Source organism: Zea mays, chromosome 1 (genome assembly GCF_902167145.1).
Source record: "Zea mays cultivar B73 chromosome 1, Zm-B73-REFERENCE-NAM-5.0, whole genome shotgun sequence".
NCBI classification, from domain to species: Eukaryota; Viridiplantae; Streptophyta; class Magnoliopsida; order Poales; family Poaceae; genus Zea; species Zea mays.
The window spans coordinates 7,276,668-7,303,366 of record NC_050096.1 but is presented as its reverse complement, the minus strand read 5'-3'; the positions used below and the strand labels follow the sequence as shown (position 1 = coordinate 7,303,366).

The following is a 26,699-nucleotide window of genomic DNA, read 5'->3' as shown; positions in this document are numbered from 1 at the left end:
CTTCTGATGTCCCTAAAATAATGGAAAGATGCACTATTACATATCTACAAAATAATGAACGCGAACAAAATTAAGTGACAAGTCATAAGCTACGTACGTCCAAAGTGCCACAAAGGTAGTAGCAGCGAGCAGCCGTGTCTGGATGTTGTGATTGATGTACCCAAGCCAGTCTGCCACAGTCACAGTTAGGCACGGGGAGTTCAGGAGGAACAGGAGCATCCTTACTAGATACGTCCGGATATAACTCCCGAGGACGACCTCTCTTCTGCCACAACGCTTCTCGGTACATGTCTTTCATCTAATAAACGATTATAATTATCACTAATACCTATTATGCTTTATAATAAGTTTACACAAACTAATAATCGAAATGATAATATAATAGGTGTATACAAATTATTAAACTAACAACCTAATATACAAAAGGAATCAGTTCGAAATCATACCTTGGTCTACGAAGTGAACCAACTCAAATCTTTGAATCCAGGAAATTTTGACGAAGTTTGGAAATGGGATGAAATGAGCTGCTCTCGGCCAGCCGCGCGGGCGTTTTTATAGGAATTCGTAGCTCGGCGCCAAGATCTGTGGCGCCGAGCTACGAGGCCGCGCCGCCGCCACGTCATAGCCAGGTCAGCCCTGACCGTAACTAGCCGTTGCGGCCACGTCAGAGCTCGGCGCCATAGGCTGTGGCGCCGAGATGTGTTAGCTCGGCGCCACAAGCTATGGCGCCGAGCTAAGGGTCCAAAACTGCATTTAAAATTTTTTTAGGTCTAAACGTGATATTAATTCTTTTTAAGGGCTAAAATACAAAAAATTCGGACTCGAAGCTAACAGCCAGCTTCGGCCCAGCCGTTTCTTAGACGCCGAGTGGAGGCCTAGGTACTTGCTGCCTAGTGCCGACATGCCTGCCGAGTACTGTTTTTTTTCAAAGGTATGTCTGTTTGCAGAAGTCCCTCGGTTAAAAGTTTAAATTTTAATCACTAATATATTTGGATGCAGATACTAAAAAGGAGTAAAAAGCTGATAAATAAAGATTTAAAATACTCGTGAGAGTGAGGATGATAGAAGGGTGCTAGGGTGGGGGCGGTGACAGAGCACAATTGATAATAAGGGGTATGAGCTGTCCAATCTTCCTTTTAGTTCTCTTTAGGCATCTCTTTGAAGAAACGGTGGCTATAGAAGACGGTAGGAATTAAAACCAAACAAATAGACTGCAGAGACTAGAAACATTTGGAGTTTGATTTTGTCCTTGCATTCGGCAGTTTAGTCACGCTAGAAAGTAGGACTAGAGTTTAGTTCTACGGAAACAAACCGGGACTAATAATAATACTGTCCACGGCCGCTCGCTCCTTCAAAGCAACTGCGGAAAACCCAACCTACAGCCGGGCGTCTTCCTTCCTTCACTGTACATGCATGAAGATTGAAGACGACACGTGTGACCATGGCCATGGTGTGCTGACGTCGTATGCAGTACACGTAATGGTGGATAGGTGATGACTTGGCACGATATATCGATAACAATTGTCATCTGTCGCCGCCCACATAAAGATACGTCCGTATGATTCTATTGTACGTACTGATAAAAAAAGAAATGGTGTTTGACTAGAGGGTTGTCTTGTCTGACAAATCCGATGAACTTGGCCACACGTGTCGCCTCCAGCTCCAGGAAACAGATCTGGGGGTGTTTGGTTCTGTGGACTAAAGTTTAGCCCGAGTCACATCAAGCGTTTGACTTTCAAATAGGAGTATGAAATATAGACCCAACCAACTGTACTAATTCGTCTCACTTTTTAATCTTCGGCTGAGAAATTAGTTTTATAATCCGACTACATTTAATACCCCGAACGGAGGTTCAAACATTCGATGTGATAGAGGCTAAATTTTAGCAGGGGCAAACCAAACACCCACAGAAAGGACCTTAAGCTTCACCTCCCCAGCCTTCTCACCGGTGCACTCATTCAGTCGGCGGCGACCAAACTCAACTTCACCAGCAGGAAGACACAGTAGTGACTCAACTCAAGCGTGACGCCCGACCTTGTTGTGAAAGCAACGCATAGCCATTTCCTCTGCAGCGGCACCTTGGTAGTTTATTGTCTACTAAAAAACAACGTCGCGTTCCGTCCCTGCCGTGTCAGCACTCGTCAATAATACTGTATCAATCAGCAGCCCACTTCATCGTCAGATAAACAAACAAACAAACTACCAGAGGAACAGGCTCGTTTTGCCCGAGAACAAACGGCCGGTTGGCTCAGCTTTAATTCATATTGACTTCTACTACAATTTTACAATGTTTTGTCTCTACAAATTATAGTTGGAACAGTACGAACAAAGCTGGCTTTAATCCAAGCTAACAAACCCAAAAATTCAATCCAAGCCAACAAACCCAAAAATTCAGCGTGTGACTGTCTGAACAGAAATTCAGCAAGACCGTTATGGTTGGTGACCAATCTTCACATAACACACGCAACGCAACGCAAACAAAGCCATGCCTCCCAAGTCCCAACCCAACCCTAAGCAGACGAACGCATGAATCTGTTTAATATCCACGCAACCTGCTCTTAGCTTAACGGATAAGAACCAACGAAGCGGGCGAGAGATATGCTTAGCGTTACATCATCGGTACTGCTGACTGCGACATTAGCAACTGATTGTGACTTGTGAGGATCAGAATAGTAATAATCAACTCAAGGCCAAGCGTACGCTTGCTGCCCAATGTCCTGGTGCAGAGACGGACAGCGAGTCGTGCCGCCGCCGGGCCGGCGCCTCTCTGTCTCGCTCACCGGCACCGCTTGTTCTGTCCTGGCACCAGACGGATCGGTGGCCATGGAGAGTTTCTTCCGGCCCGCGTCAGAAGAATATATATATAAATAACGAAGCTACTAGCCTACTAGTACAAGTGTTTAAGTGTTGGCAGAAAGCAACGACGACGAGGCATGTGATCCGGTTGAAACAACGGCCATGGCAACGACGACGACGCATGCAGCTAATTCATGTACAGGGGAGGGAGAGGGGTTTCGGGGCTCTCTCCTCTCGTCGTTAAAAGTGCCACTCCGGCAAAACTCAAAAAAAGAAAGGCAGCGAGTGACACTGACACGGAGGAGGCAGACAGAGCAACTCAACTCCGCAGCCCGCAGGCTCCAGTCCTCAGCGAGTTCCGTTGCAGCCTCTGCTCTGCTGGTGCCGTCACTCCTCCTCCCACTCGTGCGTGTCACACGGGAAGCAGCCCTCCTGGGCGACGTCCGTGATCTGGACGCCCGTGTCGTAGACCTCGCCGGCGCGCCGCCACCGCGGCAGCACCTCGCGGTCGGCCCACACCCACTTGCCGTCGTACCCGCCCGTCACCACCACCCTGAGCTGGAGCGGGCCCGGCGGCGCCTGCCTCGTGCTCCACGCCGGCCCGTCGTCGCGCGTCATGAACCTCCAGTTGGACGAACCCACCTGCATGCACTCCTCAAAAGAAAGCAGGCTCCTTTTTTATTTCAATCCAATTCATTCATTCAGCCCCGAAGTTTCCTTCGGAGACACGTACGTGTCGTCGAACTGATCCACAGGTCGGCTGCGTTCGTGCGTGCACCCGTACCGTACCTGCGCGACGTCTACGGCGACGATGTCGGTCTGCCCGCCCTGGTAGAGGAACCTGATGGCGAGGTCGCCGGGGGCCGGGGCCGCAGCGTGGCTCCTCTCCTCCACCCTCACCGACAGGTTTCTGTGCTTGTACTCGCACGGCACCCTGCAGTAGTCAGCCATCGTCGTCCGGTTGGGTGGGCGTTTCCAGTCGCGATTCATTCAAATTTCTTGTACACACCGTATGTTATGTGTTTTTTTTGGTTTACCTCTTGTACTCGACGTCGACTGCGCGGCGTGCTGCGAGGCGTGGGGCCATGCCGGGGCGCGCCATGGCCGCGAACGCGGTGCTGCTGAGCACGAGGTCGGTGCGGTTGGTCCTGGCGCGGTCCGTGACCACCACCCTGGCGCCCGCCGCGCCGCACAGCTTCTTGTCCTTGCACCGCACCTGGAAGCAGGCGCCGCAGCCGACGCCGGCGCGGTACAGCGCGGGGCTGGCGGCGGCGAGGAACCCGGCGCTGAAGGAGGCGGCATCGGTGCCGTACCCACAGGAGCCGCCTGCACGCACGCGATTCGAATTAATTAATTGGTAAAGAAGGAGGAGAAAGCGGTGGCGGCGTCGGCGTAGCGAAGGTACCCACCGGCGAGGGTCAGCGCGGAGGTGTAGTAGGCGGCCTTGGAGTGGCGCACGCAGCGGTCGCAGGCGGACGCGAGGAGGAGCTGGAGCTGGAGCCAGACGAGGAGCAGCGGGAGCGAGGACGCGGCGAGTCGGGCAGGAGGGACGGACATCGTATCGCGGAGGTGTGGAACGATGGATGGGCTTGGCTCTGCTCAGGCGAGACGAGGGAGAGGGAGAGGAGGAGCTTGTGCTTGACGACTGCTTTATACACCACCACGACTCAAAACTCTCACACCTAGTGCTAGTGGCTAGGCAAGTCTTCCTCCCCACGCTCCTTGCCGCCGTAACCGTAGCTAGCCACTATCTATACGATGGAAGCGAGCGACTGACAGGGACGGCATACTACGCGACGTGTGTATCAGGCGCACGTCGATCGACACGGAGCAGGAGCGAGGTGTACATCACGCCATGCGCGTGGGGACAAAGGCCGGGGACACGGGGCTCGGAGGTCGGACAGCCGGGACAAAACGGAAGGGGCCACCGGCTCCACCTCCGCTCCGCTCCGCCCGTGCAACAACAACAAACATGCGCGGTGGAAAGGCGCGGCGAGGCGTCAGCGCAGCGGACCACTGCGCCAGCCCGTACCCGTTGGCCGCTTGCAGGCCGGGACGGCCGACGGCGGGACATCAAACTCAAAACGGCTTTCGTCGACCTCTGAACGATGGTGGTGCGGGGGGCAATGGCCAGCTTTTGCAGATCCAGCAGAGACTTCCGTTTTGGAACAAGATTTTGGAGATAGTCAGATAGATAGATGAATTTTAAAGGAATTGATAAGATTCAATCCTTTGTTTTAAAGGTTTTTTTTTATTTATAGAACTTCTTTTTATATAAATGAAACCCTCTGGCGCATTGATTCGGCGACTCTGTGATATTCCGGACGTGTCCTCGTTCGTCCCGTACCTACTCGTACACCGTTTTTTATGGCGCTCATCACTCTACAACCCACACAAGGCGCTTACTGTGAGTCATGATCACTATTCGGTGCAAAGAATTCTCAAATACACTCTCCCTCTCCTCCGGTCTGCGCTAATGCGCTATCGACCCTCCCCGTTTCTGAAGACATCTGATGTTCTTTTTTTTATCAAATAATAAAAATAGAGTGCATATACCATTTATATCGTCAACATAAACCGTGTCGAACGATTATGTTGTAAATGTACAAAATTTCCATAAGGGCCTGTTCGGTTGTACCGGAATGAGCCAGGATTTATTCCAGCTCATCAAAATTTATATAAATTAGAGAAGTAATTCGGCTAGGAATTAATCCGGGGCTCCAATCCGGAACAACCGAACAGGGCTTAAAAGGAACCTTTCTACAGATTTGTTTTCTCAGTAGAAACCAAACCTGTGTAGTACAGGCCTCGGCGGTGCTGGGGGGTTGGTGAAAGCTGGATGGGGCGTTCTGGTCCAAGAGAAATGCCCCGCGGTGGCTGGCTCGCCCTCGCCCGTGCCGCCGCCTTCCTTTTCCCCAAACCGCCGCGCCGCCCAAGACCGGCCAGTGGTCTCGGCATGACGCACGCAGCGGAGCTCCGTCGGGCCGGCGGGCGACTTCACTCACGCTGCTCGATGTGCAGCACGTACGGCGTCGGAAACGCCGGAGACGCTTGAGGCACAAGGCTTTTACCGGGATTTAGCGATCACCGCGCATCATCGGTTGGACTCTAGTTTTGACCCCAGGGGTGAACTGACAGGTTTCGGTGCACAGATTGACGGGCCGGCGACCGGACGTTCACATGGGCATTTAACAGTTTGCCGACGATCGGTTGCTGCTGGGGCCAATATCAATATGCATGTACCACCGACCATCCCATCACTATTGCAGTCTAGTGTTTTTTTTTGGCTAGTTTGGCAACGGCATTTTTCTATGGAATTTTCAATTTAACAAGAAAAAATAAACTATTTTTTTAGAAAATGAAAAACCCTTGAGAAAATAATGTTTCCAAACTAGCCCTAACAAAAAAGAAACATATTGCTTTCAGATACGCATGCACAGCACCAAGGAAGCAAGCATGCCTAACTTTAGCGCCAGTTTTGTCTGCGTAGCGCACTGGTGTGCGTGCCTTCCTTTCAGTATTATACGCGCGCTAAAGCTGTGGTCATGGTCATGCATACATATGCTATTGTAATCTTGTTAGTGTTCATAAATCTATAAGGAAAAAAGGCAGCGAGCACTAGCTAGGAAATGCAGGCACTGATCTATGCTGAGTTTGGATGATTGTGACGAGATAAGGCTGGACTGGATGCAGAGCAGCAAAACGGAAGTCGGAAGTGGCCTCTGCCTTTCCATGATGTTGAGAGAAAAGCATGGGCGGCCGCCCAGAAAGGATAGGATACGATAAGCCTTTCTTTTTATATTTATATAAAAAAATCATGTACGGCGTGCTTCTCACACAGCCACACACACACATGGGGAGAGTACATGACACGATTAGTCTTATCGTTTGTGTATATATGTTTCTTAAATGTACCGGCTAGCGGTCGATCTGTTCTAGCAGATTGGAGATAGAGGAGTAGCTAGAAAGTAAGGTGCGGCGTAGATTATAATTAGGACGATGGAAGTGGAATTTCTAAAGGAGCTCTGAGGGGAGCTCCCACTGCTTCTCCGCTCCTAGCGAAAATCACTATCGCAAAGCTAAATAATAAAAATCTGAATTAATTTATGATAGCAATGGAGTAAATCCGAGAGCAAAAAGATATGCTTCTCACCGTCTCCAATCTACTTCCCACTATATAATCTCTTAGAAATCATTTCGTTTGACAATCAGTTTTCGTCAAATATATTCACTTTGGCTAAAGAATCAGCCCTCGGACAAGAGAATCATGGAGGTGAGACCTCCCCTTATGTACAGTACACAGCTTAGCACGTCGCGCACGGTCGCAGCGCGGGCAGGCGACGTGTGCGTGCGTTCGATCACGGAGCGGCTGGGCTGTCAATTTCGTGACAGGGCGCGCTGCTCTCCCGACTCCCGCCCGTGACGCTACGGAACAAACCAGCGCCGCCGGGCGGTGACCAGGGCCGGCGACCCCGGCCGCCCCGCCCCAGCGACCGCTTCGTCGACTTCGCACCCGTGGTTCTCGCTTCTCTCCCCCTCTCCTCGCTTGGTCTTCTTCGTGCTGGGGGATGGATTTGTCTCGTCTAGACTTTCGGCCGGGGGTGCTTTTTGAGGCTGATGTTTGGCGCCGGTTTTCCTCTCCTGTTTGCCCCGGTAGCCCGCGCTCCCCATCGGCATTCTGGCTTGTTGTCTCGTTTGGAAGATGCATCTTCAGGCTTGATCCTGTCTCGGTTGGTCACATCCTTCAAGCTGCTTTTGGTGGTTCTGCCAGGGGATTCATGGTCCTCCCGCTTGCCGATCGAGTTTTCCGTTTCTCGGTTTCCTCCAGGGATGTTGGGTTCCACATCTACAACTCCAGATGCATCGCTCGTTCTGAATTCAAAGCTTTCTTCAACTTGTGGAATTCGGGGGGACCAAATTGGAACTATGAGCTCAAGCTATTCCTTCAGGAGGAGAATGCCAACTGGTGGTTTGTCTCGGGCAGGAAAAAAATCTCATTCGCTGATGTGGTTAGGCGCCCGCCTTTGACTGGTGCAAATGCTGTTCCAGTTCGTCGACTTCGTCGTTCTTTCTGTTCAGCTGGAAAATTGATTGCTCCGAGGGCTTCTGTTTTCAATAGATTGGGTTTCCCCTTCGGAGCTCGGGGTCCGAGGTCTCCTGCCAACTCTTCGACCTCGGGGGCCTCGTCGCGTGATCTTCATCGTGAGTCTGCCCCTGCGGCGTGTTCTCCCAGGCCTAACGGGTGCAGGAATGGGCGCAGATGTCGGGCCTGTGATGATTGCTCCCTTTCAAATTCAAAGTCAATTTCAAATTCTTCTGTTGGGCGACTTTGGCCTCGTAGGTTGCAGTGGCGGCCCATTCTGCGTATCGGGCCCCTCAGGCCTGTGCTTGGGCCTGGAAGGATGGACTTGTCGGGCTCGGCTACTTCAGCCTTGTTCTGCCTTTTTTTGTAAAGCCAGGGGGCATTTGGAATTGTTCTGCAAACGTAAAAAATCAGAATTTGGTTTCCCTCTCTCCTCGTTCCCTTCCTTCGAAAGTATCTGCCCTTTGGAAGGGTCACTCCGTCCCTTGGACTTCGGGTCCTGGTTCCGCTCTTCCTCCAGGCCTCTGACGGGTGGGACTCCACCTTCATTTGCCTCCTTCGGTGAATTCGCCAAAGCGGTTTCATTATTAAAAAATTCCGAACAGGCGCCAGAGACGTCCTTGGAGCTCGCGTTGGGTGTCACTTCAACAAAACCCCAACCTGCTTCGCCACCCTTTGCTCTCCGGCGATCGTCTGAGAATCTGTCAATGGCGTACCGGCGTGTGGACCCGGGGCCGTTCCTCCCTCCAGGATTCAGCGCCGCGGTGGTCCAACATCGTGGGATTATAGTCAGGTCAGTTTCGCAGCGTTTGCCGCCTTTTCATGAGGACTGGGCGATTATAAATATCCATCCTTTACCGGAGCACGAGGTCTTGTTCCCTGCGGTTAGGGATGTGGTCAGGGAATACCTTGTGGAGCATCAGAGGGTTGGTGTCCGTGCCATTCAGCGCTCACATTTGGGACAAGTGTTGGTGCAATTCCGTAGTGTGCTGGAGCGGGATAACTTGGTTCTTCTTGGTCCCCAGCAGTATTTGGACGCTACATTCACCGCGGTCCGTCACAATGATGCCTGGAACCACCGTGCCCTTCTCTTCAACCATGAATGTTGGCTTATGCTTCTGGGCTTTCCCTTGGATTATCGTTCTTCGGAGTATCTGCAGGCCGCCATTGGGGCATTTGGGAGGCTGATTCTGTGGGAGGAGGACCGAAGCAATATCTCTAGAACCCTACTCCGTGTTCGGGTCACTTCGCTTGAGGAGGTTCCTCAATTTATTGTTTTTTCGGAGGCTGAGGGTTTTGCTGGGGATTCCTGGACGGTGCAATGTGAAATTATCCAGCAGCTTATGCTTGGCGGTCAGGCTCAGGATGAGGACCCCATCCCTCCGCCACCTGAGGATGGTCATCAGCTCCCACTGGCCTTCTTCGGGCTAGGCCAACCTTTGCCCCCGGCTGGACTCGACCTTAACTTTCCTCCGGAGCCTGTGGGTGGAGTGTTGCCGGCTCAGCAGGACGACTTGGGGCAGGGTGAGTGGGATTAGTGGATTGTGAATGAGCAGCCCGCTCAGCAAGACCCTCAACCCCCCTTGCCAGATGAGCAACTAATTCAGCAGGAAGAGCTGCAACACAGCAATCAGCATTCTGGCTTGTCGTCTGACAGCTCCACTGGTGCTGCTCAGCTTGCACCCCCCGCGAATGGTCATCATGCAGTAAATGGTCATGCTCTGATTGGGAACGGAATGGAAATCAATGCTGGCCCCTTCAATGGGCCGCAGGAGGTTGATGGACCACCACCTCAGGTGGATCAGGCCCAGGATTTGGAGGCTGTGCCCCCTCAGGTCCAGGTTGATGTGCCTAACAACATTCACCATCAGAATCTGGAGATGAATCTCATGCTACACCAGGACTGGCAGCCTGACCCCGTCTTTCAGTTGATTGAGGAGAGAAATAGAGCTGTCCAGTTCTCTAGGCTCTGGGCAAAATTCTTTGCTCCGACTGGACCGACTGATCACTCGGTGGGTGTCCCTGAGAAGTGGGCACCTTTTTTCATTTCGAATCTTCTTCAGCCGGAATCCTTCAACTGGTCAAAGACTTTTCTTCTGTCAGGAATCCCTTTAAAGTTGCAGGAGCAAGGTGTGAATTCCATCCCCTTTGTGGTTCCTAAGGATTGCCCAGTTGACCCCTCCCTGGGGGATGTCACCTCTGGGGCCTCCAAGGATTCCACTGGTTCTGGTGGGCTGACTCCAATCATTGTGGAGACAGGGCTCAGAAGAAGCAAAAGATTGAAGGAATCGCGTGACGGGTTCAGGCATGGGGCATGTCCAAAAAGGAACTGCCTCATGTGCCAGCATATCTTCGATGGCCCACCCCCGCTATCCTCCAAGGTGCTGCGGAATCTGGGAACCAGGCTTTGCAACCTGTCTGAGGAGGACCTGTCTGAGCAGAGGCTGAAGCAGAAAAAATCGTCTGTGGGACCTGTTGGGCCGCGGAAGGTTGACAGGAAGGATCTGACAGATGAGAAAACTGATGATTCTTCTGATGAGGATCAACAAGATAATCACTAGGTGGATGCTGGCGGATCTGGGCTTGTGTGTGAGCCCAATTAACTTTTGGATGTACTTGATCCTTCTTTTGGTTCTTGCAGGACTTTTGGACTATGGGGTGGCACCTGGGTGTGCCTGTTTTAATACTCTGTTAATTTGTGGCCTGTGGACTAACTTGGATTTTATCCACTCGTGTGGATATGTCCCAAAAACTTCTGGTGTTATCAATGAGTAATCCGAATTCTGTTAACTTCATGGAGTGGTCTGTGCTGAGCCATAACGTTAGAGGAATTAACTCTACCGCCAAATGGAACGCTATTCGTTGTTCTATTAAAGAGGCGGGTTGTGAGGTTGTTTGTTTGCAGGAAACAAAGAGGGAATTCTTTGATTTGGCATTTCTTAAAAACTTTTGCCCTGCTGCTTTTGACTCTTTTGCTTTTGTCCCCTCGATGGGGAACTCGGGCGGATCTGTTATCATTTGGAAGAGCTCTAGGCTTACAGGAAATGTTATCTTTCAAAATAATTATGCCCAATCGGTGGAATTCACTTCAAACTTGTCGGCCTGCTCCTGGATTATCACCAATGTTTATGCTCCTTGCACCCCTCATGGGAAAATTGATTTTCTCAACTGGCTGCATAATATTTCTATGCCCCCTGACAAACTTTGGCTTCTAGTTGGGGATTTCAATTTAATCCGTCGGCCGGAGAACAGAAATAGAATTGGGGGGGGATATTAACCTTATGCTCAAGTTCAATGAAGCGATAAGCAACTTAGATTTGATTGAAATCCCTCTTCACGGACTCACGTACACCTGGTCGAACAGACAGCAGGAACCACTGCTTCAGAGGCTTGATTGGTTTTTCATCTCGCAAGAATGGTCGACTGTCTTCCCAGACTCCTTTGCCAAGACATTGCCGCGGGACATCTCCGACCATGTTCCTTGCTTGGTTTCATTTAAGTCCAAAATTCCTAAACCTACGATATTTCGGTTTGAAAATTTCTGGCTTGAATTGGATGGTTTCATGAACCTTTTTCAAGCTACTTGGAATGGGATCCCTAGCATTCCCGACAAGGCCAAGAATCTGACTGCCAAGTTCAAAATTGTTAGGAAAGTTCTGAAAGAGTGGCAGAGATCGCTGCCAAAAATAGATATAACGGTGAAGAACATTAAGTTGCTAATTGAGCTTATTGACATCATGGAAGAGCATCGGGATCTTTCTGTTGAGGAATGGAACTTCAGGGAAATCCTGCAACAAAAGGTGGCTGAGTTGCTTAATATTCAAAAAATTTATTGGAAGCAGCGTGCGGCTATTCGGTGGGTTACTGAGGGAGACATTTGCTCTCGCTTCTTTCATGCCCATGCCACCATTAAACACAGGAAAAATTCAATCTCTGCTTTGACTGATGACAATGGGACCATATTCTTTGAACATGAACATAAGTCTAATCTTCTCTGGGAGGCTTTCAAATGCAGACTGGGGTCGTCCGACTTTTCTGATATTGGGTTTGACCTATCAGGAATTTTAACTTCCAATGAGCAATTACAGGGGCTAGATCAGCCATTTTCTAAGCTGGAAATTGATAGCATCATAAAGCTCCTACCTTCAGATAAATCCCCAGGGCCAGATGGTTTTAATACAAACTTCATCAAAAAGTGCTGGCATGTCATTGCCCCCGATTTCTATGATCTGTGTGAAAAATTCTTTCATGACCAGGCTTGCCTCAGAAGTATCAACGGATCATTCATTGTCTTGATTCCTAAGATTGAGAGTCCTATGAAGGTGGGGGATTACAGGCCAATTTCTCTTCTAAACAATAGTATGAAAATCTTAACGAAGCTACTGGCAAATCGTCTGCAACCGTTCATGCCCCGGCTGGTTCACAAGAATCAGTATGGTTTCATCAAGGGGAGGTCCATTCAAGACTGCTTGGCATGGGCCTTGGAATATATTCACCTTTGTCACTCCTCAAAAAAAGAGATCATTGTACTCAAGCTTGATTTCGAGAAAGCCTTTGACATGATTGAGCATGAGTTGATTATCCAGGTTCTTATCCACAAAGGTTTCAGCCCTAAGTGGATCAACTGGATCCGGAGCATTCTTCACTCTGGCACTTCCTCAGTGTTACTTAATGGAGTTCCTGGTAAGCCTTTTCATTGCAGGAGAGGGGTGAGGCAGGGCGACCCTCTTTCACCCCTGTTGTTTGTCCTGGCAGCCGACCTTCTTCAGAGCATCATCAATAAAGCTAGGATGCGGAATCTTCTCAAGCTACCATTGCCTGACATTGGTGAACAGGATTTCCCGATTATTCAATATGCAGACGACACTCTCCTGATTTTGGAAGCATGCCCTAAGCAACTTTTTTTCCTAAAGGCAATCCTCAACTCTTTTGCCTCTTCTACTGGTCTGAAGGTTAACTACAACAAGTCAAATATGTTCCCTATTAACGTGTCTCCGGATAAAATGGTGATCTTATCCCGTACCTTCAATTGTAAGATTGGCGAGATGCCATTCACCTATCTTGGCTTGCCTTTGGGCCTGGTGAGACCTAGAAAGGAACACTACTTACCTCTTATTCAAAGGATTCAGAGGAGGCTGTCTTGCTCTTCAAATTTTTTGTCCCAGGCTGGGCGCCTGGAATTGGTTAATTCGGTCTTCTCAGCCTTACCAATGTTCTTCATGTGCACGCTCAAGATTCCTAAAACCATCATTAAGGAAATTGATATTTTCAGAAAGCACTGCCTGTGGAGAGGAAATGACATCAACTCCAAGAGGCCACCTTTGATTGCTTGGAATTCGGTCACTCAAAGGAAAGTGAATGGTGGCCTGGGTGTTCTTCGATTAGAAACGCAGAACGAGGCTCTTCTATTTAAATTTTTGCATAAATTTTTCAACCACAACGACTTACCTTGGGTCCATCTGATCTGGAACAATTACTACCTTACTCGAGGTCTCCCTGGTAATAGAAGCGTTGGATCTTTCTGGTGGAAGAGCATTGTAAAGCTTCTGCCAAACTTCAAAGGACTGGCTACCCCCGTCATTGGCAATGGCAGATCAATTTCATTCTGGGATGATCAGTGGAGTCAGGGCATCCCGAGGCATATTTTCCCAGAGCTCTTCTCCTTTGCCAAGAACTCAAAAATGACTATCAAAGAGGTCAAGGATCAAGAGCAGTTTCATGATCTTTTTCATTTACCTGTCTCTGATCAAGCGTTTGGTCAATTTCTGGTACTCAAGGGGTCTTGGGAGCAAATTATTCTTAATAATGTTCATGACCGCTGGAAGTACATTTGGGGATCGGAGAAATTCTCGTCCCAAAAAGCTTACAGATCTTTCATGGGCCAGATGCAGACTCATCCTATCTACAAACTAGTTTGGAAAAGTAAGTGTCAGCCTAAGCATAGAGTCTTCTATTGGCTGTGGCTTAAGAACAGGCTAAACACCAGAAATATGTTGAGAAGGAGAAACATGGAGCTAGATTCCTATTCTTGCGAAAACTGCCTTTGGCAAAGAGAGGAGACCCTTTATCATCTTTTCCTCAGATGCAACTTCGCGAAAGCCTGCTGGAACTCAATTGGCATTGCCCCACCCAGAATTTCCAACCCTGAAGAGGCATCTGTGAACCTCAAACACCAGCTCAACGTTCCCTTCTCTATGGAGATCACTATTCTTATGACTTGGAGCATCTGGAAAAGCCGAAACGAGTGGCTGTTTTCAAACAGAGATCCCTCCGTGCTCCGCTGTACCCAGGAATTTAGTAGAGAATTGCGACTAATCATTCACAAAGCACGGGGAGAATTCGACACCTCAATCCCGAACTGGCTAAATTTGTGGCAAATATAGAAATAGCTCTTCCTTTTTCTTTCTTTTTCTCTTCTTTTTATTGATTGTAAAAGGACCAGGGCCTAATCTTTAATTTTCGCTTTCTAATAAAATGCGCAGTAGGGGTTTCCCCCTCCTGATCCTTAAAAAAAAAGGCGAGGCGGCTATCTGCGCTCAACCAATCCACCCTGCTATTCCTAGTCAGGCTCCTGCGCAGTGCGCAGTGCTATGCCTGTATTGCCTGCCCGGTCGGCTTCTCATTTCTTCTGTCTGTCGGAGATGAGATCGCAGAAAAAAAAAGCTCCAAAAGCCCGAGGCGGCCTGGCGTGCGTCGATGCAGCAAAGAATCTGGACAGACGATCCGTGCCTACGTACACGAAAAACAAATTTCTAGTGATACCAACACTGAAATTACCGGATATTATTTCCATCCAAGCCTACGTACAGACGCCTAGTATTCCCTCCCAATATTGTATTGTACGAGAACAGAGCACTGTACACAAGCAAGCACATAGCCGACGGGATCTTCAGTTATACAAGCATTCTACAACCAAACTACCGGGGCAGCGTAGAGAATGGCTCGCCGCTCGTGGACGACAGGCGTATTCCAGCACTGTAAACACGAAAAACAATTTTCATAGTTTGGATTTGGATGTGGCGAGCTTGATGAGATCCTTCCTCAGAATCTTGCCGGACGCGTTCTTGGGAATCTCCGCCACAAACGCCACCTTTCTAACCTTCTTGTAAGGCGCTACCTGCGAATGTTAGTATGTTACATTACATGCACCGCATCGGGTCAGAGAAACTGCAGAAATTCCAGCCGGGTGGACGCGCGCATGCGTACACACAGTGGACGTGGTGTTTGGGCAATCATCTGATCCGTTCAGTCGCGAGAAGACGTACCTGTTTCGCCACGAACTCCATCACCTCGCGCTCTGACAAATTGCTCCCTTTCTTCCTCACTACGTAGGCCATTGGGAACTGGCCGACCTCACGGTCGGGAAACCTGCCGAAAGCACCAGCACGTTTACTCATTTAAATACGGACCTGGCACAGCTAAGATGCCGGCCATAAGGAGCTTTACTGACACTTACGGTATAACGGCGACATCTTCGATTTCTGGATGTGTTAGCAAAAGAGCTTCCAACTCCGCCGGAGGCACCTGTCCATATACAAGTTATATTCCAGATGCCAAACAGCACTGAATGGTTCAGTGACTACTATTCTAAAAAAAGGACTTCTAAATTTGTGTCCCTAGTCCCCAGTAACAGTACTCAGTTTTGTCCCTCTTTGGTATGCCTTGTCCATTACTACTAGAGATGAATAAAACTAAGCATTATTGCTAAACTACGGGACGCATTTAAAAATCCCAAAAATAATGGTTCACACTACAGCAGAAGCATTTTTTAATCTTTTCGTTCTTCGAATTCTAGGGACAGAACCAAGCGTTTAGAGTTTTAATGTTAAGGCAATAACTTCTAGACTATCCCCAGTAGCTTACCCATCATATCTTCTATCCCATCTTATATTTCAAACTCTACTCAGTGTTTTGGGTGACCACCTGCCCATCTTATATTTCAAACTCTACTCAGTGTTTTGGTGACCACCTGCTGGACACGGTCTAAGATAGGAATTTCACGGCAAGATATCATAATGTCATTGGCAACGTTTACCTGGTACCCTTTGTATTTGATCAACTCCTTCAGACGATCCACAACGAAGAGATAACCATCCTCATCTATGTAGCAGAGATCCCCAGTCTTGAGCCATCCATCAGGTGTCAATGTTGATTGTGTTGCCTCCGCGTTCTTGAAATACCCTGGGAAGACCAAAGTTGCATGTTCATAAGGTACTGACTAACCTGTTCTGAAAGTAGTAAGATGAAATCTACCAACTTGTACTATAGAATTCTTGTTACCAATCGGGATGTAAACGAATACTCATTCAGAAATCAATTTTTGGGTCTTTTATCTTTGGCCACGAATAAATATGATATAGAATCTGCTATGCATATTTGTATTCTTGTGTTTAGCATCGAGATTGTAAAGATTCATGAAAGGTAAACCTTAAGTTTATCATATATCTTCTCAAATAATAGATATAAAATTTGGATACAGATTCTGATATTTTTTCACTTTTTTTGTAGAAAGCAAATAATGCATAAACCAATTTAGGCAAAATTTTATTCTTATTTGTAATAATATGCTTGATAATATGAGAAAAGATTAGTATCAAATTTTATACATATCTATTTTAAAATATTAAATTTGTCATAACAATTCAGATCCCCTTTCATTCCTAGTTACCAAAGGCCACTACTTGTCTATAAGTGTTTGTGATACATTTCAGTTAACATAGCTGTTCTAAAAACTCGACCTACAAGGGTAAGGCAGCCCCAGAACATTGTACTAAGAAGAAAACCTTCTCATATAGGTCGAGGAAACTTCCGAAACCCTGCCCCCACCTATATACAGCGTGAGAACAACTGCGACCAGGGCCGGAACTTAGATTTATGCTTTGTCGTGGGACAAGCGAGAGTTTTTTTTTAACCCTAGCCTGAAATTTGCTTTCACGAGGAGTCAACTCAGAACCTGAGTAGTGTTGTTCAGACCATCTAACTAACTCAGCTAGATACCTTTTCAAGCTGTTCTGTAACTGCCTTGCTGTCTAACTTATGCTTCTGCTTTTTCAGAAAGCTAAACCCTGAGCACCTGTTCAAGACCCAGACGTATTAACCAGCCAAGTTTTTAAAAACGATTTTTTCAAATGAAATTAACTAGTCAAGTTGTTATCTGCGATTAAGCATATGACATTTTTTCCTTAGCATTGTTAGACAGGTGACATTAGATGCTACTGGTACCTTTCAGGGCAAATTACCTAAAACTGGATTCCTACTGATTGTTTTTTTTTTGAACGAAGTTTCCTACTGATTGTCTATTTGTGAGATGAGTTCACCTGAGGACAGTAAATATTTAGCGGGTCTGGAACAAAATGAGCATACCATGATATTCATGCAAAATACATATGAGCTTTCTTGTCTTAAAACTGATGGCAGCAATTCCACTACTTCCTGAGTTGTGCATTTTGTGTCCTACTCTATAATATGGTTGGAATCATTCATGAACTAAGCTTAAAGGGTGGGACTGTGCAAAAGGCTTCCAGGGGACACAAATTGTGAGCTGAAGTCAATCGCAGTTCAGCAAAGAAAATCCAGCTTACTGACATATTGGAGGATTTCAAACTGCAATTGGATTGCTGATATGGAACAACTGAGGCAGCAGCAGAAGCAAATCCCATACATGCTCAATCTAATGCTTGTTCGGGACAGAACAGAGTCACCACTTGAATCCTAAAACTAGTGTGGGTGACAGTCAATCCAGAGTGTATAAGCATTTCAGTTAAGTTCGTCGTCTGCTTATGCTTGTAGGTATTCAGAAGCGCAAATCCTGATGGGTACTCGTTTAGGGTCTAGATATATTAACCAGCAACATTGAAGTCTGTCATTTAGCATAATCAATAGCATTGAAAATGAGACACTCCCTTTTCCCGAGCATTGCTTAGCAATGAGAGGTGACATTAGATGCTCAGGGTACATTCTCTGAAACTCGCTCTAACATAAACTAACTATTTGTGAGACGAGCACCACCTGAGTACATATTATCTGGAACAAATGCATATCGATAGCAGCAATTCTACCTCAGCATACTGTGTGCTACTGTACTGAAACTGTTGGAGCCAATTCCTGAGCTAGGCTTAAAAATATGAGACTGTAAAAGGCTTCCAGTTCCAGGTGACACCAATATGCCATCACAGTTCAACACAGCTAACACAGATTACTGACATATTATTGAACATCAGATTGCTGACATTAAACAAACAGCAGCAGTAACTGTAGCGTGTTAAAGCATGCATGTTCAACAGACATCCTGCATGCCTGTGCATGATTGTTAGTAAAGTACTTATTATTAGTATATGGGAAAATTCCTTGGATGCCACTCTTTAACTTGACTATCTAGAAAATATCCCTCGCTAGTAAGACATCTACAAAACGTCTTTCACTAATGCAATTTTTCTTGGATTATAGCACATTGTCTAACTGGTCCTGTTTCTTTTTGTTTTTAATCTTAAATTTACTTAGAAAATGACATGGATACCTTTGTCGAGATAATTGGATTTTTGTCACTCACAATGTTGTCTTCTTGTTATAATTACCACTGTATATATGAATTGTGGGTCCAGCTGGATCTATGAAATGTGGGCCTGATGGCAATTTTACAAACATGTTTCTTGCTGATGACAAATATCAGAATCTCTCTACCTTTGTCCTAACCAAACACCAGGATTGCTCTAAACAAAGACCAGGAATAGAAGTTTTCTACACAAAACAAAACCTAACTTTTTCAATCATGCATACGAGTACATCTTGTTGTTTTTTTACCCCGACTAAACCCATTTTTTCCGATTGCACCTTACGAATCCGACTTCTAGAAACATTACTGATTTTTTTTGGCATTGACCGTTTTTTAATATCATGATTCTGAACGAAGTTCAAAAATAATTAAAATATGACATACACTAAATTTAACATCGTCCTAACCAGAACAATTCAAATAAAGACCTCAGCATAGAGATCTACAAAGATACTTATTGGTTACTTGGTAACACTGATTTGTTTTCTTGCAAGATACTATGCAAGTAGTATCAGCACATGGTTAGTCGTATTATTATTTTGACCCCACGCCCCAATCAAAGACATTTGGGGCGATAGAGGGCCCTTCTCGCCTCCCTTCTAGCCCCCATTGGCACCAGCCTAAGAGTGCATCTTGCTGTTTTTTTTTACCACGACTAAACCCATTTTTTCGATTGCACCTTACGAATCCGACTTCTAGAAACAGTACTGATTTTTTTGGCATTGACCGTTTTTTAATATCATGATTCTGAACGGAATTCAAAAATACTTAAAATATGACATACACTAAATTTAACATCGTCCTAACCAGAACAATTCAAATATAGACCTCAGCATAGAGATCTACAAAGATACTTATTGGTTACTTGGTAACGCTGATTTGTTTTCTTGCAAGATACTATGCAAGTAGTATCAGCACATGGTTAGTCGTATTATTATTTTGACCCCACGCCCCAATCAAAGACATTTGGAGCTGAAGGCATGTGTCTAGTCATCTGATCTGAAATAAAATGTAAATAATGCACACTACACGTGATTCCGGAGATTGTTACCTTTCATGACGTATGGCCCCCGGATCCAGAGCTCGCCGGTGCGGTTCACCGGCAGCGCCTCGCCGGTCTCTGGGTCGACGATCTTAGCCTCGGTGCTTGGCGACAGCAGCCCAGCCGTACCGTACCGGCTGCTCTCCTCGGCAGAGTCCGTGGACGCGCCGATAGCCGTGCTCTCCGTCAGCCCGTACCCCTGAAGGATCTCCACCTGCGGGTATTTCTCCTTAAACCCCTCGATCAGCTCCTTGCTGAGCGGCGCTCCGCCGGAGAGCACCTTGCGCAGGCCCCCGAGCGGCAGGCGGTTGGGGTGCGCCAGCATGGCGACGAGGATGGGCGGCACGAGTGGGAGGTAGGTGACCCCGTATTCGTTGATGGCGCGCAGCATCTCGGGGAGCTCGTACTTGGAGAGCACGACGATGGTGGCGCCGCAGCCGAGCAGCCCCGTGGCGAAGGCGACGAGGCCGTAGACGTGGAACATGGGCACCGTGCAGAGGAAGGTCTCGGTCCTGTTGGAGGCCTCGAGGCGGAAGCGCGACATGATGATCTGCACCATGGAGATGAGGCTCCGGTGCGTGGCGACGACGCCCTTGCTGGGCCCCGTGGTGCCCGAGGAGTAGAGCAGCGTGGCCGGGTCGTCCTGTGTGACGCGGTCCCGGCGGCGCGTGGGGTCGGGCGGCGTGGCGGAGATCTCCCCGATGGTGGCGACGACGGGGCTAGGGTCGGAGGGGAGGCGGTCGGGCTCGAGGAGGACGACGCGGATGCCGGCGCCGGCGCCGGCGCGCGGGAGCTTGGGGAGGAGGTCGCGGGTGGTGAAGGCGACGACGGGGCGCGCGTCGGCGACCTGCTTGGCGATCTCGGCGGGCGTGTTGAGCGGGTTGGCGGTGGTGAGGACGGCGCCGAGGGACATGGCTGCGAGGGCGGCAACGGGGAAGTGGACGGAGTTCGGGGAGAGGATGAGCGCGACCTGGCCCTTGCGGAGCGACAGCGGCGGCGCGGCGAGCGCGGTGGCCGCCCCTTCCACCGCGCGCCAGAGTTCCTGGAACGTGACCCGGTGGCCCGTGGCGGCGTCGACGAGCGCGACGACGCCCGCGTGGCGGCGGGACGCGAGGAACCTGACGACGTCCAGGTCCGCGTCGGCGGGGAGCGGGACGTCCGCGCGCTTGCTACGGAAGGTGCGCGTCGCGGCGCAGTAGCCGCTGCGCGCGTCCGGCCGGGCCGCCATCGGGATCGGATCGCACGGGCTGTTGTCCTGGATACGAGGGAGGGAGGGAGAGGGATCGCTTGCCTTTGCCTCTCCGGGTGCGCCGCCTCTCCGGCCTTCTCGTGCGTGCGAGTGTGTGCTGCGGAGACGCAGTGCGGGTGTGCTAGACTGCCAGTGCTAGTCCTGCTCTGTTTGGGGTCTGGCCGTCTGGCTGACTAGTACGGGTGGCAGGTCGCAGTAGCCTTCCTGCGCTGTGGTCGCTTTTCGTCATGTGGGGAAAAGGGGAAAATTCGCTCGGAAAGTGGTTGGCAAGGCGGAGTCGTTCTGTAACTGTGACGAGCGAGCGGGCCCACCCGTCCGTGTCGACCACCTGTCGGTGACATATTGCCTTGCCTGGGTACGAGTAGTTGCTTCTGCCGTGGGGCGTCGGATGCTGGTCGGCGAAGTGCGGTCGGGTTGCGTACTTGCGTGCTGCACTGCCGTATCCTCAGTGGTTCCTGGGTGCGCAGAATACTGGTAGCTCGCGGGCTTCTTGTCTTATAGTCAGTTTGGCTCATTTCAATTTTATTATTAGTTAAGTTATTATTTTAACTTAAATTGTTAACGACTTAGTTTAAACCGAGCTCGAGCTAGCTTGTTAGTTCAAACAAGCTAGTATTTGTTAGCAAAACAAAGCCTCTATTTATATTAGGGATGAACTAATACATCATGAACTAGCTATGTTAATTTGGTGTTAAATAGATGTGATATGAAATTGTGAGTATTATTACTCTTTTCTAGTATTAAATTGGTCTACAATTAATTAGTAATTGATTATATTGTTGTATATAAATGTATATTGTTTTTTGTTGCTGTGGCTCGTGAGCTAAACGAGCTATATCGAACTCGCAAACGAGCTGAGCCGAGTTATTCCTTAACGAGCGGAGCCAACTTGTTATCTTAACGAGTCAGCTCGAACCCGACTAAGCCGAGTTGAATTCATATCCAGCCCTATGGTTACACGGTGGAGTAGAGGTAGACCTAGGAGGAAAGGGGGGGTGATGGCATATTTTTAAGGACGGGCACCACCAAGGACATTTTAGTTAGACTGAGTATGAGATCTTATGGTGAAAATCTAGACTACTATTTATAGCATAGAAACGAGCGGGGTACCAAATATTATGTCATCGCATGACTTTTGATTAGTAGAACAAAATAGTATGCCATCGACATATATTTGGCATATAAACAAATCACTGTTGCAAGTCTTAGTAAAAAGAGTAAGATCAGCTTTCCCGGCATCAAAAGTATTAGAAATAAGAAAATATCTAAGGCATTCATATCATGCTCTTGGGGTTTACTTAAGTCCATCGAGCACCTTAAAGAGCTTGTACACATGGTCGGGGTACCTGTCATCCTTAATTGGCCATTGAGGAAAGCGCTTTGCACGTCCATTTGAAAGAGCTTAAAGTAATAGTGAGCAACATATGCTAATAATATTTGAATAGACTCAAGCCTAGCTAAAAGAGCAAAAGTCTTCTCAAAATCCAAACCTACGACTTGGGCATAACCTTCTGCTACAAGTCTTGCTTTGTTTCTTGTCACCACTCAATACTCGCCTTGTTTGTTACGAAACACCCACTTGGTGCCCACAACATTTTGCTGTGGACATGGCACCAGACTCTATACTTCATTTCTCTTAAAATTGTTGAGCTCCTCTTGCATGGTTAATACCTAGTCTGGATCCTGCAAAGCTTCTTCTACCCTGAAAGGCTCAATAGAAGAAACAAAAGAGTAGTGCTCACAAAAAGTTGCAATACGTGAACGAGTGGTTACTCCCTTGCTAATGTAGCTAAGAATTTGATCCACCGGATGATCTATTTGAATGTTGGTGCAGACTTGGGTTGGAGGTGCCTATGGTACTCCTTCTTCCTCCCTTCTTTCTTGTCCTTGTGCTCCCCCTTGATCCATGTCATCGCCTTAAGGTACCTGTTCCTCATCTTGAGTTGGGGGTTGCACCATAGTTGAGGAAGAAGGTTGATCTTGCACTTGTGATTCCTGTGGCCGCATATCGCCTATTGCCATAGTCCTCATTGCGGCCATAGGAACCTCATGTTCATCTATGTCATCAAGATCAACTTGCTCTCTTTGAGAGCCATTAGACTCACCAAATACAACATCACTAGAGACTTCAACTAAGCTCGAAGATTTATTGAAGAATCTATTGTCTTTGTATTTGTGTCATAACCAAGTAAAAACCCTTCAACGTCTTTGGGAGCAAACTTTGAATGCCTACCTTTCTTTACCAAGATGTAGCATTTGCTCCCAAATATACGATAGTAAGAAACATTGGGTTGATTACCGGTGAGTAGCTCATATGTCGTCTTCTTAAGGAGGCGATGAAGATAGAGACGGTTTATGGCATGGCAAGCCGTGTTCAGGGCTTTCGACAAAAACCGTTCTGTCGTCTTGTAGTCTCCTAGCATCGTCCTTGCCATGTCAATGAGTATCATGTTCTTCCTCTCTGCTACATCATTTTGTTGCGGCGTGTAGGGAGCGGAGAACTCATGCTTTATGCCTTCCTTCTCAAGATATTCTTCCACTTAAAGATTCTTGAACACAGATCCATTATCGCTCCTTATCTTCTTTATTTTTAGCTTAAACTCATTTTGAGCCCATCTTAGAAAGCGCTTGAGGGTTTCTTGGGTTTTAGATTTATCTTATAAAAATAATAACCAAGTGAAGCGAGAATAGTCATCAACAATCACTAGACCATACTTACTTCCACCGATGCTAAGGTAAACAATGGGCCCGAAGAGATCCATGTGGAGAAGTTCAAATGGCCTTGATGTCGTCATCACATTCTTGCTTGGATGACTTGTTCCCACCTGTTTACCTGCTTGACATGCTGCACAAGGTCTGTCTTTCTCAAAACAGAAATCGGTTAGTCCTAACACATGTTATCCCTTTAGAAGCTTATGAAGATTCTTCATCCCATCATGTGCTAGACGGTGATGCCAAAGCTAGCCCATGTTGGTCTTAGCAAGTAAACATGCATCTAGATCGACATTTTCTTTGGTAAAATCTACTAAATAAAGCTCATCGTCAGATACGCCTTTAAATGCTAATGAACCATCACTTCTTCTAAAGACAGTTACATCAACATTTGTGAATAAACAGCTCTAACACATGTGACATAACTGACTAACAGAAAGCAAATTATAATCAAGCGATTTCTACCAAAAAGACATTATAAATAGAATGCTCGGTAGTAATTGCTATTTTACCTATCCCTTTTTACCTTACCTCGATTCCCATCTCCAAAGATGATCGTGTCATGAGATTCCTTGTTCTTGACGTAGGAGGTGAACATGTTATTCTCCCCCGTCATGCGGTTTGTGCATCCGCTATCAATGATCCAGCTTAAGCCCCCGGATGCATAAACCTGCAAGGTATTTAGGCTTGGGATTTAGGTACCCAACTTGTGTTGGGTCCTGTCAGGTTAGTTACATAAGATTTTGGAACCCAAATGCAAGTCTTACCTTTCTTGCATTTTGGTCCCACACTTGTAGCAACAATTTTATCATTCTTATAATGAATTACATAGGATGCATCAAAAGTGCGAAATAAAATGGAAGAACCATGAGATGCATTCCTATCCTTAAGTGTATGGGAAACAACATGAGAAGCATGACGCCTAGCTCTACTCTTATTACAATCACTAGATGATGTGGTCATAGTGCAAGGAGTAAAACTACCATTACAAGTAACATGATAAGCATTATGAGAAGAACTCTTAACTTGAGATTACAAATAAGCACGACTTCTCTTCTCATGGACCGAATGCACACTGTTAGCCATATGTGCCTTCCCCTTTTCCTTTGTGAAGTTGAGGTCCTTTTGGCTCTTAGAGTTCTTGGTTCCCTTTTGGAAACCAAGTCCATCCTTAATGGAGGGATGCCTACCATTGGTAAAAGCATCCCTAGCAAATTTAACCTTATCTACTTCATTTTTGCAAGTTTTAAGTTAAACATTTAAATGAGCAATTTCATCATTTAATTTTGCTGTAGTAGAAGCATGATACTACAAACATTCAAATCATGGTCTTTGCAGTTTGCACAAATTTAAACATGCTCAATGGAAGAACTTGCAACATTTACTTTCTCTATTCTAGCATTCAAATTATCATTTAGACTCTTGAGGCTAGTAATAGAGGAATGGAAAGAAGATAATTTATAAGCAAGCATTTCATTTTTCTTTATTTCTAAAGCAAGAGATTTTTCTACTTTAACTACTTTATCATGTTCCTCATAAAGTAGATCCTCTTGTTTTTCCAGCAATCTATCCTTTTCATTAAGAGCATCAATTAATTCATTAATTTTATCTACCTTAGATTTATCTAAGCCCTTAAAAATATTGCTATAATCTACGGTGTCATCATCATCACATTCCTCACCACTAGAAGAAGTATATTGTTGGTCACTTGTTCTCAAATGTTATGAATCAAGAACAAGACAACACAATTGTTAAAGATAAAGGACCTTCGTCCTCCGAAGAATTTCCTCCTCTCGGATTTAATGATCATCGGACGAAGGTCGTGAAGGACATGCCTTCAACATGTTATAAATAAATAAGAATACACAAGGATAAATACAATGAATACAAATCATTGATCCATTCGTATTAGCATTCCATAAAGTTTATACAAGTATTAATAAAATTTGTATTACATTGATGTCGGTGTTTTGGGTCCGACCGCACACCCGGGGTTGCCCCTCAAGGTGTTTTTAGGAGTAGGACGGTGTCAACGACTGTAGCAAAATGGTTCGTGCCGGTCGCACGAGGGACAATGGACAAGATTTGCAGGTTCGGGCCGCTTAGAAGTGCGTAACACCCTACGTCCTGGTGAGTATACGAGCGTGGTTACAAGAGGGTTCTCTGGATAGAGGGCGCAGAGAGTTTATGTGGGTGGCTAAGTAGAACAGGGTCGATCGTTCTGAAGGGGTGCCCCCTAGGCCTTATATACTCGGCCGTGGAGCAGTACATGTGATACGATAACAACAAGTAGCTAAAAGATAGTGAACCTCTTGAGTTTATCCCTACGTAACCCTCGCCGACTTATCCTCGCATGGCTCTGTTGCATGGGGGCTTCAGCGCGGGAAAGTCGGGTCTCTGTTGCGATTCATTCGTTCGACGTTGTGGGCCGCCTGGGTTTGCACTAATCAGTCTCACGTCTTCTTTGTTGGTTGTCTTTCCCTAGGCCCACGAAAGAATGACCTTACGAATTATCGGGCCCTTGGGCCTTTCGTGAGGCCTTTTACTTCTTTAGTGGACCCAGGGGATATCTATCCCCCACAAGCCCCCGATCTTTGGGTTGATTTAGAGGTAATCAACTCAAAGATCCAAGGTCCAAAAAATGACTTCCTGCTGTCTTCTCTGGCTCTGATCACTCGTCCGACCAAAGTTTGGTTTTGTGCTTGTGCCTTAGAGGTCGGCATTTTGGATTGTAAGACTCTGGACTTCATTGGGTGCACCGGAGGTGCACCCAATGGGTGTAGCCCCCGACCTTTGAGTAGATTTTAGAAGATAATCTACTCGAAGGTCTTCTTCCAAAGGTTATCTCCATTCGCGCTCCTGCATCTCGGTTGAGGATTAGTCTTTTCAATCTTGCTCTACGCCTTAGAAGTCGGCGCTATATCGGTTTAGAATAATATTCCATGGGGTGCACCGGAGGTGCACCCAATGGGTGTAGCCCCCGACCTTCAAATGGATTTTTTAAGGATAATCCATTCGAAGGTCTTCCTTTCGCTTGTGGAAACTGGCATGAGGCTATTTTGCATTATGCTTTGGAGGTCAGCATTATGTCATCAATATTTTGCTGCAAAGGTCAGCGTATATTTTGTCTTTAGCAGCCGAGTTTGCAATCCATCCATATCTTGCTAGGTAGTGCAATTTATTTGCTTCTGCGATTGATTGGACGTTTGACGGACGTTCTCTGTCTAGTCTTCACGTCGCTTCTGTCGGTCATATCTTGTACTTT

General features: G+C 47.1%; 2 protein-coding genes across 3 annotated transcripts; both read right to left on the bottom strand.

The window, feature by feature from the left end:
• Positions 1 to 2,227: 2,227 nt before the first annotated feature.
• LOC103631665 (expansin-like A1) lies at positions 2,228 to 6,081 on the bottom strand. Of its 2 annotated transcripts, none has more exons than XM_008652525.4 (4): positions 4,206 to 6,081; positions 3,834 to 4,122; positions 3,586 to 3,730; positions 2,228 to 3,447 (listed from the first exon to the last, which is right to left on the bottom strand). In XM_008652525.4, exons 1-4 carry the CDS (start codon positions 4,351 to 4,353, stop codon positions 3,184 to 3,186), a joined length of 846 nt encoding a protein of 281 aa, XP_008650747.1. In that variant the 5' UTR covers positions 4,354 to 6,081; the 3' UTR covers positions 2,228 to 3,183. The 2 variants fall into 2 exon arrangements, with proteins under 2 accessions (XP_008650747.1, NP_001288686.1); NM_001301757.1 differs by having other exon boundaries at positions 2,849 to 3,438; positions 4,206 to 4,402.
• Positions 6,082 to 14,637: 8,556 nt separating this feature from the next.
• Positions 14,638 to 20,896, bottom strand: LOC100274307 (putative AMP-dependent synthetase and ligase superfamily protein). The gene is made up of 5 exons (NM_001148670.1): positions 19,483 to 20,896; positions 15,915 to 16,060; positions 15,336 to 15,403; positions 15,145 to 15,247; positions 14,638 to 14,996 (listed from the first exon to the last, which is right to left on the bottom strand). Exons 1-5 carry the CDS (start codon positions 20,699 to 20,701, stop codon positions 14,877 to 14,879), a joined length of 1,656 nt encoding a protein of 551 aa, NP_001142142.1. The 5' UTR covers positions 20,702 to 20,896; the 3' UTR covers positions 14,638 to 14,876.
• Positions 20,897 to 26,699: the final 5,803 nt, after the last annotated feature.

Bases quoted from the DNA above. Each gene is read 5' to 3' on its own strand.
- LOC103631665 (XM_008652525.4), bottom strand. From the start codon at position 4,353: ATGTCCGTCCCTCCTGCCCGACTCGCCGCGTCCTCGCTCCCGCTGCTC. The intron at 4,123-4,205 runs GTGGGTACCTTC...GCGTGCGTGCAG, and splicing joins CTCCGCGCTGACCCTCGCCG to GCGGCTCCTGTGGGTACGGC. The intron at 3,731-3,833 runs GTAAACCAAAAA...TGACTACTGCAG, and splicing joins GTCGACGTCGAGTACAAGAG to GGTGCCGTGCGAGTACAAGC.
- LOC100274307 (NM_001148670.1), bottom strand. From the start codon at position 20,701: ATGGCGGCCCGGCCGGACGCGCGCAGCGGCTACTGCGCCGCGACGCGC. The intron at 16,061-19,482 runs GTAACAATCTCC...TGGTCTTCCCAG, and splicing joins GGGGCCATACGTCATGAAAG to GGTATTTCAAGAACGCGGAG. The intron at 14,997-15,144 runs GTACGTCTTCTC...TAACATTCGCAG, and splicing joins TGGAGTTCGTGGCGAAACAG to GTAGCGCCTTACAAGAAGGT.